Source organism: Diadema antillarum, unplaced genomic scaffold (assembly GCF_040938485.1).
Source record: "Diadema antillarum isolate AM-2024a unplaced genomic scaffold, OU_Dant_1.0 seq00000451_RagTag, whole genome shotgun sequence".
Taxonomy (NCBI): domain Eukaryota; kingdom Metazoa; phylum Echinodermata; class Echinoidea; order Diadematoida; family Diadematidae; genus Diadema; species Diadema antillarum.
The window spans coordinates 106,686-128,851 of record NW_027271424.1 but is presented as its reverse complement, the minus strand read 5'-3'; the positions used below and the strand labels follow the sequence as shown (position 1 = coordinate 128,851).

General features: G+C 39.7%; 1 protein-coding gene across 1 annotated transcript in view; it reads right to left on the bottom strand.

Annotated features, from left to right (window-relative positions):
- Positions 1-10,524: 10,524 nt before the first annotated feature.
- LOC139732809 (bone morphogenetic protein receptor type-1B-like) overlaps positions 10,525-22,166 on the bottom strand; it is an 88,124-nt gene continuing 76,482 nt past the window's right edge. Inside the window, exons 3-10 of the mRNA XM_071643651.1 lie at positions 21,256-21,422; positions 20,531-20,645; positions 16,279-16,420; positions 15,131-15,323; positions 12,994-13,291; positions 12,140-12,315; positions 11,314-11,444; positions 10,525-10,672 (exon numbers count right to left, since the gene is read on the bottom strand). Of these exons, the coding sequence (XP_071499752.1) occupies positions 10,550-10,672; positions 11,314-11,444; positions 12,140-12,315; positions 12,994-13,291; positions 15,131-15,323; positions 16,279-16,420; positions 20,531-20,645; positions 21,256-21,422 (1,345 nt within the window). The 3' untranslated portion in view covers positions 10,525-10,549. The remainder of the gene's footprint in view (positions 10,673-11,313; positions 11,445-12,139; positions 12,316-12,993; positions 13,292-15,130; positions 15,324-16,278; positions 16,421-20,530; positions 20,646-21,255; positions 21,423-22,166) is intronic.

The window sequence follows — 22,166 nt, the reverse complement described above, 5'->3', positions numbered from 1 at the left end:
ATGTGAATGTCGGATGGATAGTCTATTTCAAGACTCTTCGATGCTGATCTCCACAACTATCACTTTGTACAAGTGTACATATTGTCTACAGAGTTATATTTCGCATGAGATCTATGCAGTCTCGTGTTGTTTTTTTATATCATTTTATGTGAAGAATGTACGTACATAAAAGCATAAAGATCATTGCAATATACTTTTAGACTGATATGATTATGAATTTGTAAGAATTTTTACTTGTAAGTTATTTTCCCTTTTCTTTGTGCTTGCTTGTGACTAGATATTTAGACAGACCTAAAAGATGTGTGTGTGTACAAGAAGGACTGTATTCAAATAATTTTGCTATCAGTACTTTAGGTATGCATAGAGCTGAGGTAGAAAAGGATTTTTTTTCTACCCTCACAACTCATTTTTTCCATCAGGAAGGCAGCAAATGTCTTTTAGAACATGTTTGTATATATTTTGTTCAATTCAACATTGTCTTAAATGAAATAATGTTAATAACAGATATCGTATTGATATAGGTATAGATTATTTACAATAGAATACATGTATATCATGTAAGATAAGAGTCCAGTCATATGATAATTGAAAAGAAAAAAAAAAGGCATTTGTTATTTTGTGTATGCTTGGCAGCATGCAAATATGAACTAAGTAGTATTCAGGCTTAAAGTTGGTCAACCTCCATGTTTCAAAATGTATGTATGTATGTATGTTGTATGTATGTATGTATGTATGTATGTACATGTAAGTATGCATAGGCTAAGTACATGGTATACAATGAAATAGAATATGGGGTTGAATGCTACATGGAGACTGAACTGTATAGAATATAAATATCTGTTTGATGTGCAGAGATAAAAACAAAGGAGAAATATCTTTTTAAAACTTTGTAAATGTTTGAAGGCAAGTGTATGCCCCTGTGTGACAAACTGTAGAGCAATTGCTAGTTTAGCAGACAACCAAAAGTCATGTTAGAATGTGATCTGTAACTTGCAGTTGTGGCATATAGTCGAAATTTGTAGTGATCTTGTGAAATTTGAAAAAGAAAAATGAAGAGCTCCAATGTACAAAGTGAAGGGGAAAGGAAAATGTAGGCTTTCAATTTTCTTTCTGTCTCTGTTTCTAGTGCTGCCCCATTTGGATTGCAATGGATTTCTACTTATACATGCTTTTGTATGTCTGTAAAAATCACAATGCTGTGTATGATCATGGTGCATTATTGACTGCTGATTTATTTCAGTGGCAAAGATCATATTTGATGGTCATTCGAGATTAGTATAATATATTTTTGCAAAGGAGTAGTACATAGATCATTTAGAGGGATTGTAAAGTGGACAAGGAAATTATTCAATTGTGCGTCGTCTTGCCATTTGTATAGAATTATAATGGTTACAGTTAAAGGCGGTAGCCCTGTGAGTCTGCGGCACTTTTGATGGACGATTGTGTGGCCTTGAACAAAGGATAAGGCGACGTGTGCCTTACCACGACAGATAAACAAATAAAGAGCTTGCAAGCATGTTGCTAACATTCCACGTACAAGAGGCATCCTGTGGCTGCGTGCAGGTGCCTGAACCACAAGAGGAAAGCAAGAGGGGAACCAGACGAAAAATTTTATAATTCATTTTCTTTTGTGCTCTCGCCAATTTTGAGACGAAATGCTCACCAAATGCACGAGAGGTATTCCGTAAAAACCAGGATCTGTTTCCTGGGTGACATTGCAAATACCAAAGAAAGGAGGGCTACCACAGTTGTTTAGGGTGTACAATAATGTCATCTGTCATTAGTAGAAGTAAAGTAACTGGGATGAGGCATGAAGACGATGAATTTCTCTAAAAACTGACTCAAGAATTAGCCTAACACAGAAAATAATATTTGTGTATGTGCATGTGCTTTGTGTTGAAGTGTGACAGCGCATATGGAACACATGGTTGTTTCTATATTATTAATTTCAATCCCCAGTTAAAGTCTCTTCACCCACATGTATTGTCACTATCATGGATGTAACCTGATTTGAAATTTGCCAGGCCCGCAGTGTTTTTTGGCTTGTTCAAAGAATAGATAGGAAAGCACTTCAACAAACTAGGTGGGATTATGGTCTGACAGTCAACTTGATCTGGATATACATTTGCTGCCGCTCTTATTTGTGCCAGTTAATGATCAGTCGATGACATGTGTAGGTTTCTAACGAGTATGTCATAGCATGTTGTCTTCAGACTGTCCCGGATTAGTGGCGACTTTCTGCTGTCTTTCTCCTGTTGAAACTCTTTATTAGTCCTTGATTTTGAGTTTGGCTCTAAAATCAGATAAATTCCTTCAAATTGTATCTCTCCTTTCCCCAAAAAATACTACACTGCCTTATTAAATAGTCATAATATATTATCAATAGCTTGGTTTGTTCTTTCTTTTCTTCTGTTTTATGTCAAGATAATTGTTGCACTCAAAAACCTCTTGAATATACTGCCAGAGGCAATTCCACAGAATCTAGCAAAGACTGATGAAACTGAAGGCAACCACCCCCACAACAAAACAAACACTAAAACACCCATGCTTTGTATCATTTGAAGGCACCATAGCGGTGCATCATTTGCAGCCACCATAGAGAACAACACTTGCAGCTTAGCTCTCATCCATATACTGCCTCACATATGAACATAAATTGTCAAGATTTAAAGGAAAATACACATGAATGAAGAATGTGTCGTGTGTTTCCCAAGCATATTTTACAAATACAGACTTGTAAGACAATTTTTGCAAGTGATTGAATTTGTGATAGAGAACGGTTGTGAATGGAGAAATATATTTCATCCCTTTTTCAGGAGAAACGTTGACAATATCCAGTGTTGGAGACAGTATACAGGGCAGGTGTATTACGGGAGGCAAGATTTTTGCAGTCTGTTGATTTTCCAATTATTGGTTGACTCGTGAAACTCGCAAAAATTGTATAATGCGAAATATACCAGGTTGAGAGTATTGAAAAGCAGATTACCGGTATATGAAAATGTTGGATTTACATTGAAATGCAGTATGTTCTGGGAGCTAGAGTAATTTGTGCCTTTGCAAATTGAGAAATAATAACACCTTGACTCTCAATCTGCATACACATTTATTGAGGTTGAATAAAATGTCAGAAAGCGAATGTTTTAAAGATAAAAAACCAAGATTAAGCTATGTGTGAATCAAAGAGAATACTTATTTTATGCTATTTTATGTGGACTTGTATGTGATTAAGATTGTCTGTTATGGGCTTAACAGAATAAAAGCAAAAACATATCTGTGTCTCAACTTATGTCAAATTTCATTGTGTGTGAGAAGTTTCATTGACTTTCAATTTTAATTTTGTGGGGTCTGTTCTACGATGTGGTAAATGTGATATTGATCTTTCATACGAACAACACATAAAAGGGTCACACACACATGTCATACACTGTAACATTACTCAAACACCAACAAACTTTATCATTTTTAAAGTGGCTGTATTTTTGAAATCTCTCTTTGCACTTCGACGCTTCAGTGAAGAGAAAAATGGCACAGTGCTCACTCTGATTTTCAGACGTTTTATTGAAAATGTAGTCATTATTAACAAAGTAGTAACTGTTAGGGGGGAATCAACTTACTCCCTCCACGGCCTACCAGTACAAGCCTACAGGATACTAAAGTTTTTTTCTTTCTAAATATGTACACATTTCCCTCTCAAAGCTGTACTTTGAATATCTTAGTAATCTTACACCAGACCCAAAGGTCCTCCTAAACTTTAGGACGACTCCTTCAGGTTGCCCCTCCCTGCTCCCTCTTCCACTCGAAAAAACTGAAGACGGCTGGAAGCAGCGAGTCAGAAATTGGCTCTCTGCCTGCTACTCTTGAATGAATACATGATGCGTGGAAATGTAGGGGACAGAATGTCAAAAAACAAATTTTGTGGTTGCTCTTCATTTGGACTAGCAAACATGGGATAGACATGTAAGACTGCAGTAACAATGGGTCGGCCAAGCATAACATTGCAGAGACGGGGAATGCTTGGTGAAGTGGTTGGGCGCGGTCACGTTACCACAGTAATCGCATCATGCCCTGTCCAGTCGCTCTACAAGTTACGAACATCACCTGAGCACAAAAACGTCCCCCCATCAATAGCATTACACACTGTACTACAGTTGAACTTAAACACAAAAATTGTAGAATGGCTAACATAGAACGTACAGAGAATATCTGAATCTTTTTTTCTCCTTTTTAAAATTTTGATGGAGATGGAGGGGTATACATTCACACTTGTTAATAAATAATCATCGGTTCCAACAAACCTAAATCAAGGACTACATTTGTCTCCAATGTAACGTGAGAGATTACCTGGGCAGGTACACCCCAAAAATTGGATATTCAGTGCTGTTATATGTTCTTCTAAGAAATGTAATGAAATAACTATTCCCTGTTTAACGCATGAAACACAAAGTGTATTCTGTAACGCTATCAATTTTTTAGAGTCAGTATTCCAAACTTGCAAATGAAAATAATTGCATATAAATCACAATACACAACTTAAAAAGATGGTACATGAAAGTCGTATTGTACAATGATGGATACTACAAAACCAGAGGCAAACAATTGAGTGCATGATGGGAAGCCAAATGAAATCAGTGAGGGATAAAGAAAAAGAGTACAAGCCTTCTATCAGACGATTGTTACAGGATCCCAGCCATGCATACGTTGCTGTTATTACTGGTAAATAAATTGTGCTGGTATTCTACATTACACACGGTGAATGGCTGAAGAGAAAAAATTGGGTCAAGTTCAATTTTCTTTTTCATTTTAAAAGCGACTCTTTCTGCAAAAAGACCCAGTTCCTGTTAGCAAAGACACACATCTACCTAGTTAGTACCAAGCGAAGTTATTACCATCAAGGTATAATTTTGTGCACGGACACGAGTACTTGTGCAATGTGTACATTGTCTCCTCTGATTTTAACACTGTGCTGATGAAAGCATGGAGTAATGGGAGACTAGTGAAGTCATAGGTGTGTTGGTTCTTGCTATGTAAGAGCAAGCTATCAATACAAGTGAAGGCTGTGATTTTTGGTAGTAGACATAACAAGTCCTAGCACATGGGAAAGATGAAATACATTTATTAATTGATCCTTGCTTCTATCTTAAGTACATTTCATATGCATTAAACCCAGTAATGCAATGTGCATATACCACTGTGTTAGCGAGTGAGCTAATGAATGATGGTGCTCCATTGGATTCGAATTACAAATTTTTGTAATTACAATGTCATTATTGATGCAAATTGCAACGGAGTCAAGACAATATGAAATCTGAAAATTGATGTGGAAAAACGCCTTCAGGAGCATGCCTGAAAATAACTAATAACTCTAAAAACCAAAGTAATGGATCATAATGGATATTCTGTTACTCTTCGGCAGTACTGGATTGCTCACGCGAGCTTACACAAATAACACTGGCACGTTACTGAAACACCTATCGATACATAATGCCCTTACAATTACTAGACGTTAAAAGTCCCGACATTGTCGAATTATTTTCCCCCATTAGGCAGTGTCTTTACATAAAAACGTAACAGTAATTCTGCAGCAATTCCTGTCTTTCTCTGCAAACTTGGTCATAAGCTTTTAAAGAGATTTTTTGATCCTATACCCTACACAGGAACATCGCTGCATCCTCACGCCGTGGGCGATTGCATTCTGGAAACGTAAAGGTTGTTCCTGTTTGTTATGATACACCTACATTTACATACAAATGAATAATAAGAATCTATTTGGTGCATGATTAAATAAGAGTGCTGTTTTTCTCTGAGGGATATCATCATTAGGTGAAGTTCTGACACCTTGTGTGAATCATTTCTAGGCGAATATCCATGTGAAACAATTGGTTTCATGTCATGGACTAGAAACATAATACCAAACAAAAGGACCATCTAGGAATATGAGTACATAAAAAAAGAAAAAGTAAACAACTTGAAAAGATTCCTCAAAAATAGGATATCAATTTCAGAATTTCTGGAGGTAAATAATCATTTAGTACGACGTCAGGGGCATGAAATGATATGCACATATCAGTAGTACCTATACCTGCAACAAATAGTACACTTATTGTCACAGGATGATAAAATGGTCTGTATAAAATAAGGTATAATGATAATCTCACTAGATAATTCAACAGAAAAAGGTAAACTACTGACACGGGAATAGAACAGCTGAGGTCTACGAGAAGTTGACTTTTCATGGGTAAACGCCTGGTTCGTATAATCATGTAGTTGTACAATCGTAGTACATATGAATATTTACAGGCAGAAGTAATGTACAACCGTGTGCCAGCTCTCAATTTTTTTTTCTCTCTCTCTTTCTCCCTCTCACTGTCTCACTCACATAACTTCCATCATAATACTAAGTAGAGAAAAATATAAATATCAACATAGTGGTTCTTTGTACAAATCACCCACAAATTAACAAGAAAAAATAATAAATGAGAGTACACTAAAACACAACTGAGCTGATTGTAAATGCTAAAACTTAACATCTTTACCATAAGCAGTGCACAGGTGCAGGGCAGTGTAATATACTGTATGCCATGATCCTTTAACAAGTCTTGGGTGACATCATCTTTCTTAAAGTCAATAAAGTTACTGCTTTGAGTAACAAAAGCAGAAAATGTTTTTTTATCATACAAGGACCTGCTTATGCAGTCATACCACTTTCCAATATTACAAGGGCATGTATCAATTGGACTTTTATCTATTCTAAGAATGGGGGAAAAAAATAGAATGGTCACGGCCTTAATCTGTTCCTGCCACTTGGGCTTTAATTCCATTCACGCAGGTGATCATTTCAACCAAGTATCACAAGATTTTCTTCGGTCTTGTCATGTAAAACAAAACGTTTCTGTACAATCACACAAGATCTAGTACCTCAAACATTGGTGGACCTGTGCAAATACTACTACGGTGAAAAAAAAAAAAGTGAAAAAAAAAAACTTTTTGGGCAGGGTAGCTCTATTCATGTTATCAGAACCAGACAAAATGTCAATATTTTTCACCACAAAATGGTGAGCTGCCTTGATAAAAAACAATAACAAATTTCATTCTCTCTTGCTGAAAATTAATGATAAATTTCATTCTCTCTTGCTAAAATTAATGATAAATTTCATTCTATCTTGCTAAAAATTATTGATAAATTTCATTCTCTCTTGCTTATGGAAAAGACCTAAAAAGCAAGCCTTACTTTGCCCACTCTCTCAACATGCATCTTCAATGCTTTGAACACTCCAGGAACCCAACAGAACACTGGCATATCACTTAGAGTGACGTTCATGTGGGATACTTAATTTGTTTCAACTACAAGCAGTGAGGTCACCTTCACGGAAGTACTGGAGTGAATTTGAACCACATAAAACCTATTTTTTTCTTTCAAAAACACATTATTAAGTTTGCTCAACTGGACTTACTTGTGAAAATCAAAGAGTTGTGACTACGAAGTCGACATCATTGAAAAGGAAACCAGATGGTTTGAAAGAGGAGTGCGTGAAGCTGTGTATGTGAACACGGAAAATCCTTTCCTTGAGGGGAGGGGGGCACTCCAGCACAACCTTTCACCAACATACAAGTCAGTGATCTGGAATATTCCTCGACGTACAAACAATAAAGGCGGGAACATGGCCCGTTTACCCATCACAGATGAATGCTCACGAGCCACACATTCTCTCCGTGATTTTCACAAGTAAGCCCAGGTGGTTGAACAGATTTACATTGTAATTACGTGCTTTTATCATACTACCTGGATGAACCAAAATCCACATCAATATATTTCCTTCTTTAACTTTCATCCCTCGCCTCCAGCAGGATCAACATGCACTGGATGCCTACTTTGGACCGAAAACACAGTACTGATAAATACTATTGGCTGCCTTATTCATCACAGCTAAGTTTGTACCAGCACGAGCTATCAACATAAAGTATTTAGGGGCTTTTATTTTCCCTTTGTTTGTTTGTGTTTTTTTCGGCTGTAAACAAACAAGAATACAGAAATACGTATGACCCCTGACAAAGAATAATAAATCACATAATAGCAACTGTTTGGAACCATTTGCACGGTTTACATGTGTGGTTATATAACATGGCGTGTCTGTTTACAGTGATTGGTAATATAAAAAAATACTGCTTTTCTTTATCATTGGTGAGACACGGTTCAATCTGCTATTCTAAATGATAACAAAGCAAGGTTATAGTACAGTACATATACAGTATATCTACAGAGAGTACAGAACTTCAAACCGAAATTCCAAAATCATAATAGACTAATCAATTTTACTACACATCTCCTGTACACGGTTTAAATAAAAGGTGACATTAGAATCACGTTTTTGATAGAACACTATCTTTAGCTATCACACAGTGACATGTTTACAAATTTCTTCCAGGTAAAAACTGTACAATTCCAAATTCGCTGTTCATCACAATTCAGATTCATTCTTTGAAATTTGGCAAATCTGTTCAATTTGATAGAAAAAAAAAGCATATTTTCAGAGAGCTGCATGTTGTGATGGGGCATGGTATTCACTCAGATTGGAATCTCTTCTTCAGGTCTTCAATTTTCATCAATTCCACGTGGGAACGTTTCACACTTTTCACGCTTCTAACAAGGTGAAAGGAGTGTTGAATGAAGTAAATTGAAATTAAAATTGTCTACACTCTCTCAGTATGTATCATGTTTATAATTTGGGTGACTTCTTTAAAAGCTCGTCTTTATAAACGATTTTCTGGAATATTAGGACAAATGTTTATTCAATATTTTCTCAGAGCAAAAACAGATGGAAAAAGTATGATATGTGTGTGAATTGAGTGTAGACAAACTGCTCGAAGATCAAGCTATCCATTACCTGATATCTGGCATAATAAGATTAAAACAAGGAAAATAAACACATAAAACTTCTAAATCACTATATTTGTGATGGTATTTCTTTATGGATGTGGTCCAGAGTACATTTTACTTTTTGTTGTTGGTAAATCTGAAGTAGAACGAATGGAAGTTCTGACTTCTCTTGAAATCTAATATCAGAACTATAACCATAGTGGGAAAAATTGAGATTCTAAATTACCAATATATGCCAGTGGGATCTTACAAGTATAAATAGCGAATTAAAATCAACAAAAACGTTTCAATGGTAAAGGTACACTGACCTATGGGAAAGTGTAGTAACAGTGTTCCTGTACTTTTGATGATTATAGGACGTGTCAGTTAGAAGCCCCGTTTGGTATGAATGAAAGCACTTACGATTATCAACACTAAATAGAACTCTTCAAGAACAGATCTATGGCTGACAGGGAGTTGATCTAGATTCTGTTTCTACAAGACTGAGGATGACATTAGAGCTGTTTTACATATCAACTGAAAATAAGAGTGTTTCTCCTGGAGTTGTGATATTACATCTTTGTTACAATATATATGTACATGCAGCTCATATATATATATAGATATGTTTATACATATGATAAAAAATTGGCACTTTTTAATATCAAATCATTCCCATCTCACATCTGAATTTGCCCCATCTTATACAAGCTACTCGGCCATCACAGAGCATTTTAGGTCATCTGAATTAAGTACTCTTAGACTCGGTGACTAGCCGTAATTCTCGTGCTCAGAATCATAAATACAGTTTGAAGCTACTCCTGGTCGTCTACCCCCGGCTGTCCCCGACTTCTGATGGACGACCGGGACTGGGTTCTGTGGCAGCTACAAAAAAATCTACTGGTACTGCATAAGTCTAGTACTCGTGTTCTCTACCTGGAGGGCCCAGCCCGCAGTACTCGTCTCTCTTCTCCCTGGGCGGGTCCACGAAGCTGAAGTACTGAGTCCATCTCACACATCGAAATGAAGTGAGGACTTTCGCATAGTACAGAGTCTGAGGATACAGTTACACCGTGATCTGTTGCTTTTTTCCCCCTCCTTCCTACGATTTAAGTACTTGCACCCTGAAATACACAACCCATGTGGACATGGTAACAACCCTCGTTGCCCATCACAGCACTTTAAAATCATTTCTGCCACGTCGGTCCTCGTGAGCGCTCTCATCATATCCAGGCCGATACCTTTGGTGAGGCATAAGTACCATAGTTTTGTTTCATCTTTTCAATTTGTGTTTTTTCCTCCACAAAGCAAGTTGCCGCCAGCTACCTCAGTACAAGTCGGCTGAGAAGGGCTGTGCCGAAACGTCTCGCCTCTGAGACGTGGTCACGTCATATGTCCAGTTTTCTGGCAACAAGGACGAGTGAAGTTTACATCCACCTTCCATAGCATTCTTCCTATACGGAGACACTTGGTGTCCAAACCATGACTGCAATGCTCTTCACAACCTTGCGGGACACGAGTCTTTGTGTTTTAATTTTTTTGAACATCTTTACGTTTGTTATAGGCCCAATGACTATGGTGCAGGGGTGCAAACTACATGTGCACAAAGGCAGTCCAGCGGCTGCGAACCTGTCGAGCGGCGGAAAGCGCACAGTCCGTGGAATTCTGGCTTTCTCGCTTCGCCGCGGCCCACAGCTACACCTTGTACTCGTTCTCCTGCAGTTTGGCTAACGTCTTCTTGACTCGTAGCGACGTCACCCGGGCGGCGGGGTTCTGGTTCCAGCACTCCGACATGACCTTTGACACCGTGCGCAGTATCTGTAATAGCAGAAGGAAAACACACAGCAGTGTGTATTAATTATTCAAGAAATCTACTGTGGGATTTAACTTCCACTTACATAGGCTTTCCTTTTCAGTGCAAGTGGTAACATTTCAAAAGATAGACACTTTGTTAAAGATTTTCATCTTTTGTGACAGATCTATGCCACGACGTGTCGACCCTTCAGCCCTTGCTTTGCCTATGGCTACTCCTCCAAAACACCAATGAAGTTCCCCATGTCTGCCCTGCTGCGTGAGAGTGCTTCTCCACTTAGCGTTCAAATCCCTTCATCATCCCAACTCTGCTTTCTAATGTCCAAAGATATTGAACTCACTCTTCCAGATGCATGCAAAAGAGCGCAAAATTTACTCCCTCCTTAAGTAGGAAGAGGTAAACTCTGCCCGTAAACGTCTACATGCCTAAGGGTTAAACACACTGCCTCTCCAAGCAACGGTGCAGCTATCAAAAAGTTGCACAAAAGTGCATCTGACTATGGAAAATTACTTTAGTCAGGGTTGATTCCTGCCACATGGTTCTGATAGGAGCAATCAAAGCAAATTTTGCAAAAGGCAGGAAACAGAACTTGGATGAGATACAGAAGAAGAAACAAAAAGAGGAGGAGGAGAAGAAAAGTTCTTACATCATCCCCACTCCATCTGTTTGGTATGTCTGGTCTCCTCCTCTCCAGTACTATCACCCTCCTCATGTCCTCGATGCTGGGATCCGTGGGAACCGCATCGTAGAATGGCAGCTGGCAGTCTTCGACAATACCTGGGGAGGGAGGCAAGCATGCAGCGGTGAGACATTTGGCACATGCACGCATCTGACCTTGACCAGTGAAATTTCAGTTAGCCGACTTTTCACATCACAGAGAAGTGGAAATTGGACACGATCTTGTAGGAGCAAATTCTGTAAGTAATACCTTCCCAGTTGCAACTGCATTATCCCCTGGCTACTTTTGCACAAATATTGGGTCTACAAGAGGCCACACATTTCTTACAGCACATTGTTCATCTGCCCTTCATAACTGCCACTTGCTTGATATCAGCTTGAAACTTACAGGAAATTCAGGAATATTTTGTGAGAGGCAAAAAGGAATTCAATCTCAGTAGACTTTATTAAGACATAAAAGCTATAAGACATCTCTGAAATATGATGCAATAGCTTCGAAAAACTGTATGCAATGCACATTCACCATTAGGCATTGACAGAAGAAACTCTAATCTTTTGATCAAAGTCATTTCTCTGGTCAGCATATCACAAATGAACATGAATTTACGCTATGAATGCAGACACTCTCATCTACATCTTGGGAACCTAGTATACCAGGCTCCTGTAAGGAATGGGTTAATAGGTGGGGGAAGAAGGGGCTCTGCACATTTCTTTCCTTGCAGCAAAAGAGACATCCCATGAGTAGGAGTTCCAAGAATTCCCCCCCCCCCCCCCCATTCGTCTCTTCTCCTCACCTCTCGTGACACATCTCCTGGCAATCTCCCACAGGACCATGCCGAAGGAGTACATGTCGGCCATCTTGTAGGCGTCAAAGGAGTTCCGCATCATCGTGTCGTCCAGGATCTCTGGAGGCAGGTACCGCCTGGTGCCTATCCTCGTGTTCTGACCCAGGTCGATCTCATTGGCTTCACTATGGGTGGGCAGTGGGCAGTTAACATTGCATTGATTATTTAAAGGTATGTTACAAGAGACTTCATATTATATGCCTGCCTGGCAGAAGGGTCCCAAGGCTTGAAGGCTTGAAAAATCATAACAAATGATGATTGGACCATATGAAGGAGCTTTCAAAATTATGTCAAATTATTCCAGGCAGGCAGGTGACAAAACGATGATGATGATGATGACAATGATGTATTGTTATCACCATAATACTGATAGAGCTATCGTTTACTATACTTTATACACACAATACAAATTTTACAAGAAATTTGTGGAATTTGATATTAAGTTCTCATTAATACAGTGAAACAAGAAGCAAGATTGTATATGAATTCTTTTCTGTAGAATAAGTGACAATGTCATGGCCTCACCAGTCTCAAAATCACATAAATCATCACTCACATTAGACCTGAAATCAGATCCTTACCATCAAGGTTTTGTTGTGTTGAAATAATTTTGAAATGATGATCTCGCGGGGCAGGAGTGAGTTGTTGTTTCCGAATTCTATCAACCAAAACACATGATTCCATGGCTCTTTCTGAACCCCACGGATATATGACACATCCTGACTTAATTAAAATGACTGCTAGGTCCCCTCATGTGTGGACTGTAATTGCAAAGTTGCACAGGGAGAAATGGACTGACTGACCTTAGGAAGCGAGCCGCCAGGGACATGTCGGCTATCACGCATGTGCCATTCTTCTTCACGAGGATGTTGGTGCTCTTGACGTCACGGTGTGCGATGGCCGGCTTGCCCTGCATGCCGCAGATTTCGGTGTGCAGGTGGGCCAAGCCATTGGCGGCCGAGTAGGCCAGCCGCAGCATGCTCTGCGAGTCCAGGATGTTGACCCGGAGGAAGTCGTAGAGGGAGCCGTGTTCATGATACTCTGATATGAGGAAGAGCTGCGTGTATGACCCACTACCTCGGATATCTGCTGCTATAAAACCTGGGAGTGTGGAAATAAAATTTCACATTTAGATTCCCCAGAAAGTTCAATTGTTTAATTCCGCTTATATGAGACAAAGGTTTCATTCTTTATACAGGACATGGCTTAATATACATTTGTACATGCCAAGGGTATACTGTAAAAACAAAAAAAAAAAAAAAAAAATTGCAGCATGATACTTTCATGAATGTGAGCTAACAGCCTTTGTCGTGGCATGAAACTTTTGCAAATCACCACTGGCACTTCAATGCACTGTGTAGAAAAATACTTATACATACATTTCACTTTTCAGAATCTTGGCTGCTTGCGTGATTTGCGAAAGTTTCATGCATGTGAATATTCCTGATTTTTTACAGCATTAGCCAACGAAAGGATGCTACAGACTGTGTATTGAATGGAACCCATCACACACAAAGGTACAAGGACAGTGCACTGTAAGTGAGGTTTGCTTCATTGGTTACAAAGAAATGAACTATTCACTCACTGATACAATTGCACAAACTATATCATCCAAGAAATCTGTCCCTCCATTATATGTGCCAATGCCATATTTGTTTTACACCTACTGGGTGCTCAATTCTGTACAAAGTTTTTGACATTTGTTTTATGAAAAAACAAACTTCATAAATTACATTTAGTATTTTTAATCATCCTCAAAATAAGATCGAGCAGAAATGTTTGTCCTGCCACAAATATTTATTTTTGGCATCATTCTTTCAGCATATTATATCCCATAAAAATCACAGCTTTACAGAATGATGCACATATAATCTATTTGGAATTACAGCTTCGATACTTGCTGCGCCCACATTTTATAGTTATTCTTCATGCAAGTATCAATCACGAAAATCAAAGGTTTGCCACCAACAAGTGGCACTCGGTACAAGAGAAAGATGGTATGCCACAGACACAAGAATAAAGCTTCTCTTATTTCCCTTACTGCAAGAAAATGGAATGATGAAGCAATTCTTTACATAAAATGAAGATGCAAAAAAAATCAAGGTGACAAATCCTAAGATTATCCAGTACATGACATGCTCTTGCCACTTCAAATATGAGGATGTCCACAGATGCATCAATCAGATTTATGTTTGCCTTGCCAAAATGATGGAACATTACCATGTGGTATTCGTTTAGAGTGTCAAAATTGTAACCTAGCGCACAGAGCTGAAACCTAACGAACACGGTGCACGATGCCTCGCCTTCCTTCTTTGCCTCTTGAATCATTGAAGTGCTCAAATTTCAGAAATTCATCTTTCTTGATCAGTCTGGCCGACTCGAGGTGTCTAACTGCTCGTAGCTGGAGGCCATTTCGCAAGTAGAATGTGCTCCCTCTTCCCTGCCTGCAAGGCGCATCTCCATTCACACTTGATTAAGGGGCCACATAAATATGAATGCTCGTTTCACGTTTCGCATGGAGGCATCTCAATCTTCATGTCTTTCTTCCCCCCCCCCCCCCCCCCTGCTCTCACTGATTTTCAAACAAGACTGAAACTGGTGGGAGGTTCATTTAACCATCACTACACGAGACTTGGGATGATTTAAAAACGATGCATGACAGCATTCTATCAACAGTTTACTCTCTGTTGATGCATGGATTGGCTATGTGAGAACAGGTGCCTCATTTCTTGCTTCTCACAGACACATTACCAAGTTTTCGCGGTGACATTCTACGAACATGGCTGCATTCTGATCTCTCAAATAGGTACTTTTAAAGAGCAGATGCCAATTCCACTTTATGGTTTGCGATAAAAACAATGACAAAATCAAAGTCATTCAATATCTCCCCCACCACCCCCCCCCCCCCCTTCTCTCTTCATTACCATGGTAACGACTTACTCAGGATATTTGTATGCCTCATCAGGACAGTCTGGTAGATTTCAGTTTCCCTGAACCAGCTGGCCTCTTCCGCAGTGCAATAGATCTTAACGGCGACACTCTCCCCTCTCCACTTTGCCTTCCACACCTCTCCAAACCGCCCCTTCCCCAGGGGCCGGATGAGCTGCACTTGTTTGGCGATAGTGCGTTGAACCTGTGAGAAGCGGAACATATGACAGGAAATGTTAGTTCTCTTGTAAAAGAATTCTGGACTGCACATGCTGTTGGAGGTGGTGTGGTCTGGTGGACTGTGCCTTTAACATGTAGGTCGAGGGTTCAAAGTCCTGCCACAGCACTTGTGTCCTTGGGCAAGATGCTTCAACACACAATGCCTCTCTCTAGCCAAACATGTACATGGGTACCCTGATGGGAAGCTGAACATTGACACGGGTGGATTACGCATGTGTGTGCTGTAAAGTGGTTGCCTGGCTGGACTACCACCCAGGGAGTAGGGTGATCAATCGGATAGTAGGGCAGGTTCCAGTGACCACAGACTTACCATCTTGTCTAGTACTTTGAACACTCATTACAAAAGTCCCTATCATTACAGCACTTTACACACTCCCTGTGGTTAGATAACATGGAATATCAGTACATCTGACTAATGCACTGTGTTTCCACTACTTATTGTAGTCTGGCGCTTAACAATCTGATGGCCTTCTTTCTCTTGAAAAAGTTACCACAGCGCTTTTCCGGGTGACAAAAACTGAAAGAGAAAACACCTGCTACTAATTGTGCCATGTTACATTACGTAATGTAATATAACAAAATAATGATGTAGAATAAGTGTACAGTCTTCAACTGTCTTGAATGCACCCCCTGAAAAAGAGTTATGAAATTCACCAACTTATGTCTACTGCATCGCTGTGTGACTAGAAAATTAATCAAAGGGAGGTTCTTTGCTATGCCTTGATCATATCTTCAAATATGCCAGTCCTGGACATAAATTTGATATCTTTTGTTCTTTTTTGAAGTAATGGGAAAAACTATGCATGTGTTCTGCACTCCTGGCAATTTTTGCCTACATCTCGTCATTGTGCCATTTTTTTTTATTAAAGATGCAATTTATATATGAAGGAACTCTACTTTTCAGATTGAAGTCCACTTACCAGAAGGGGCAGCCCAGACCCACTTCCCGAGGCGCTGGACTTCTCCAGTAGTTCTGATAACGTCTCCCCGGGGCCTATGAAGGACTCGTCCCGCTGGGCTGTCTCAAAGTCATACTGCCTCCTCACCTCACGTTTCTTGTACCTGCCAGAAATGAAGGGGAGAAAATAAAGAAGTTTATGAGTCAACACTAGAATAAAGACTTCCCACTTCAACATACTCTATGAAATACAGCAATGAATGAACAGGGAAGGGGGTCCTTGTGATCTCATTCTTCCATGCAAATGGATTATGCCAGGTAGCCGTAGATTCCTGCTGAGAGTGTCAAAACTGCTTCAGCTATGGCTCTGACCATGAAGATATATTGCCGAGAGTCTCACAAAGAAATGTCAAAAGAAATGTTGCAAAATACTCAAGTTCTGTAGCATGGGCCCTGTGATTTTAAGGAGAGAAGCTTTGTAATTTCTTCTCATGTCTTGTACTACAAAGCACACTTGTGATACTTTGACATAATTTTCTGTATTTGGAATATCATTATCACATACGATCGTTATTCTAAAGGTGATGTCGCAAGTTGTTGGTAGGATCTATATTATTTAATTTCACACAGAGAAACTTGACAGTGTTCACAAAAATCAAGGGTTGATGGGTGACTTCATTTTCAAAATTACTAGTTTATTCATATTTTATGATGGAACAACAAAAAACGGCTCAAAGAAATGCAACAACATACATCAAATGTGAAGTTGGTAATCATGTATATTTCTCTAAATTTCTTTCTAGAAATACACAAGAAAATAATGCAGATAATATCAAGACTGTACATATTGATGGCAATCACTACATACTCAACGAATAATAATTTTGAACAAATTTCTGACGCAAAAGCTCAAATTGCATCATCATTCATGCCACACTGATCATCTTTGTTCGCATTAGCATACATCCATTCATGATAATTCTTGACACTTACAAGAGATTACGCCAACAATACATATATGTAAACATCAGAACTTCTGAGAATTGGGTGGGTGAGGACTTCATTTCATTCACTAGTTGCTGTCGCATCTCACCATGATACTCATCTAGTTTTTACTCCACGAGAAGGAATCAATAAAGGAAGACAAAAAAAGAATCATTTTAAAAAATGAGTTGCTCTCTGAATGGGAAGTATTTCCATCATCCCACGCTAAAAGTCTTGCCTTGCTCCTTTCTAGTTCTTGCTCCTTAACGCCATTACTTTCAATGCTCAAAGCATCTGCTACTGTCTCTGTCCCATTTCATGCTGTCTGGACTCTGGCCCGTACACAGACAAGAATGGATGCACTCTTTTGCGACCGGTCCCTGCAACCCGTTACACTTCCGATGGCTAATTGAGATCAGCTTGGAGCTTTACGACGGGCTCCCGGTTGATGGCGTAATTTACGATGGGTGGTGGGGTTACGACGACGACGACGGGAGGGGCTCGCGTAGAAAACCATAAGCTCGATGGCACAAACAAATGAGGATCACTCGCCTTCCCCCGCCAGCCGCTCCTGTGATGGGCCCCAGCCTTTCCTTCTTGTTGGCATAGAAAGCCGTGTCAGACACCAGACTGACAAACTCAGTTTCATGTCATCCTTTCTTTGCCTGTCCCGCTCCTTCTTTTTCTTCTTTCCCCTTCTATCCTTCCTTCCATCTATCTATCTATCTATATATCTATCTATCTACATGTATCTATCTATCTATCTATTTATCTATCTTTGCATCTTGTACAAAGAAACTTCTCTTCAGTGATGTGCAGTTCATGACAACAAACACTGAACATGTACCCCTCCCCCCCCCACTTTCTCTTGCATACATTTTAAGCAGACTGTTTATGAGAACTGAAGTGTTTCATGAGCTGAAAGATGATATGTTTCGTAAGAGGAGATGCACCAAGGAGGCTTGACGAGTGCCCATTTCAGACCAACTCAAACTGTTGGCTGCCCACTGGACTCCCACTGACTACCCATTGAACTCCAGTTGTTTGTCCACTGATTCAGCGGGGAGAAATAGAATCATTGCTTCCAATGAATCTTTTGTCCTACTTTTACCCAAGAGGTGATGAAACCCAGTGAATGTAAAAACAAAAAGTGTAAAACTCTGAACCCCCAAATTTGCTCTATCCATATCTGTGCACATGCCACCTCAGTTGTATACGGAATGCTGGAGCACTTGCGTTTTCACTGGGCATTAAAAGTACATTGCTATAAATGTATTTCAATTAAGTCAGTGGAAATTCAATGGCAATTCAATGGTGATTCAATGGTGATTCAAAGGAGAAGCCTTTCAGACCAGCCTCCTTCAGACTAACTATTAAACTTTTTGAAGTTATGTTGCAGGTGAAAAGGGTGACTTCAGTATGTTAACACTTTCATTGATGTTTCATCAGTGTTTAGATGAGACTTGATGCGAGGGCCTGTTCACACCAGGGAAATTCAACAGGTCCGCCCACGGGCACCTGTTGAAAGCGATGCAATCTGAACGGGGTTGGGACACAGGCTGTATCATCTTCTGGCAGTAGAAGCAGCTTCTTCTCCTCGGCATGAATGAAAACATGTGATACCTTTGTTTACGGCACACACTGGACAGGATCCTGTTCATTTGATACCACACGAGACTAGCTTTCACTGAGTTAAGTCTCTCCCCAGAGATGGGGAGTGTGGGTTTGAATTACAACTCATGATAGCACAAAAACCACAAACAGCAGAAAGCCACAACTATTTTGAAATGAAACTTTATGATTACATGTAAGCACATACAAAGTGTATACATATAAACCGTAAATATATGGTGGGCAAACAACACATATAAGTGAGATAATTACATGATCAAATTTTGTTTTTATTGGAAAAGAATAACAGAAACCCTTGACTAATTCATAAATACAAATCCAACCCCTGCTTGAGCCACATGGCATTTAATATAAACCCTCATCAACCACACTCACAGTCTGGAAATCTCAAGGAAATTTGCCTACTCTTTCCCAAGGTTGAGCACTGCTTACAAGCACCAACTGTGTCAAATGTCTTACTTCTGTGACATACCATTTTCTCTTTCCTTGGTTTTAACCATGGATGCAAACATTTGAAAACCGACTAGCCAAGAGAGCACTAGATGGTCTATCACATGAGTGAAGTCCGAACTTCGTAAAGTTTACACGGGACATTACCTGGGACATTTCTTTTATCTTTGCATTGTACCATGAATGAAAGTATTTCAAATATGCTCTTTAGCAACCTGTACTGGTGCTTGTAACTTTAGCTAACCCTTTTTAAAATTCAGCAAAAACCTGACCAGCCAAGAGTATCTCTCAAATCGAAGGCAATTCAAGGGCAGAGCTTATCCATACAAATCTCAGTATCAAACTGGAAACACTCCATGTGTGGTTGGGTTTACCATGAGAAGATCTATACCAGCCTGTACGGCTCTTGAATAAATGACTATTGCTTTGCAGTGCAAGGGGAAGCACATTCTCTTTTCTTTTCTTCTTCTTTCAAAGAAGAGAATTTATGAAACTCCTATGTAAGAAACCACACTCGAGACAGCCAAAAGTCCAACAATTTTGAACTTTACTTTTAGTGCTCTATATCAGAAAATGCTATCCACCTCTGACTGCACCATTGTAATCATGTCAGCACCTTTATCAGTGGACACATGAGCTGCTAACACAAAAGGTGTTAGTCCATCTGGTCCAAGAAACTACACTTCTGTGGTTTAGTACCGCAACTTCTTTTTTTTTTTTTTAAACAGTTCTTGCTGTTACGTGTAAGTATTTACTTAGGTAGAATAATAAGTTCTCTTTCATTTCAGCCCCTACGTTAGTCATAAGGGTCATATATCATTGTCGACATGATTCTGCTGCAGAATAATTAAATGACTCTGCATGGCTAAATTCATAACCTGTCCTTAAATTGGTAACACATTTGTAAAAGAAAACAGTTGGCACTGCAAATTAGGCATCATTTATCTTTTTAGTTATTGAGCAGATCTTATGAAATTTACCCAGTTCCATCTAGTGTGCATCCGGTGTAGGATAGGCAGTAAAATTTAGTAGAGTTGCAAATTCAATGACAAGGTGATAATTTCTGCATCAAAGTTACCCCAAGATTTAACGGGTCATATTACCAGGACCAAGTTCCTTGAGGTATCTATCTGAAGCATCTAATTGACGCCTCTTTTAGTGATGCGATGTGGGTACGTGGTATGTAACCACCGCAACGCGATACTCACCTCAGGTAGAAGAATGTGAGAGCCAGGATGAATGCTGCCACGCAGAACGTGACCGAGATGAGAAGGGCTATTTGGTGGACGGTGGTGTTATAGGTGCCGTCGACATCCGGCAGTTCTGTGAGGAAATGACGAAAAAAGAGGGAATCGGACAGGGTGACTGACCATGTGTCTGGCTCATACTGTTTGACTGCCACAAGGTAACCTGATGGGATACCATTAGCAAATGAGGGAAGCTCAACGAAACATATATCTCTGGGAAGGCTCCACATAACAGCACAGGAAAAACATTGAAATCTAAGATAGATACTGACACTACAGGAGAGAGCATGTACTTTATAACAAATATTTTGTCAGCACATATAGATTTCTACTGAGCCAGCATGAGCGACAACAACACTATGTACCTATACTTAATTCTCTAGCTGAATAGACACAAGGGCATGATCACAAATAATTCTGCTACCATTTACTTTATACATGTATCTGGAGAAGTCTTGAAAAAGCTACACACACAATTGACATTCAAATGATTTTTGGCACTATGATTTTGGATCTATGCTTGTGCACTAGCAAAAGTTGGGTTCAGGCATGCTCTATGCACACGCGGGACGGACACAAAATCATCACCATATTCCCAGAATCAATTTAGGATACCATACTTTGGCCAACTTTGATTGGTTAAGAAGGGAGGGGGCATGGCAAATGTAGATATGAGGCGCCCTCACCTGTTGTTGTTGAGGTAGTTGTAGGGGGTAGGGTAGGGTTCAGCTTCAGGTTGCAGTTCGGCTCGTCGTTACAGCAGTAGACGGTGCGGGATATTAGGTGATTGCTCAGCTGACCCTTACACTGCAGCAGTCCCCCTTCTTCCTCTGGTGCCAGGCAACCATAGGATCTATGGAGCGAGTGATGGGAGAAGACAGAGAAGAATACAAGGGAGATAAATAATAGGCAATCAAGAATAGCGAGCATGGCAACTGACGATGCCATGGCTAGGGTATGTACGAGGTGTTGCTGTGGCCCCCATCCCAAGCCCTTCACTGACCGGAACTCTGTTCAAAGAAGCATGTCGAATGGTTATACAGAAGAGTGCAGTTCTATATTAAAGGGACTTGCCCAGTGTCATGATCTTTCTAGGGATGATGTAAACATGAAGTCTTTTGTCTTGGGACTATTTACACAAACAAACATCTCGGGATCTGGCAAAAGTCTACTCACACACATAGGGAGTTTGTCATCACATATATACATGGTACCACTTGGAACCTTTTCAGGTTTTGTGTGTACCACTGTACTATTAAAGCCAGTGTCAGCTAACACGTAGTGAGTAGAATCTGAACATTAACACATAAGGCACTTGAAGAAGGTATTCAATATTTCATGACATAGTCTCATGTTGTGTGGAAACGTGGAGAAAGCCACATGTTGTTGAAAGTCACTGTCCCAGACCACATGCGGCACAAGTAGAGAAAGTGAACTAGGAAATACCTCCTACATCAACATGCATTGAATTGCCTCTACATGTGATTATTAGATCACGACAGAGGAAGTTGTTCAATTCTGGATAGTGAGTTCAACAACAGATGCTTTCATCACTGACCAGGGTCTATCTAAGCATGTTGCTATGCAGTCGTGCTCC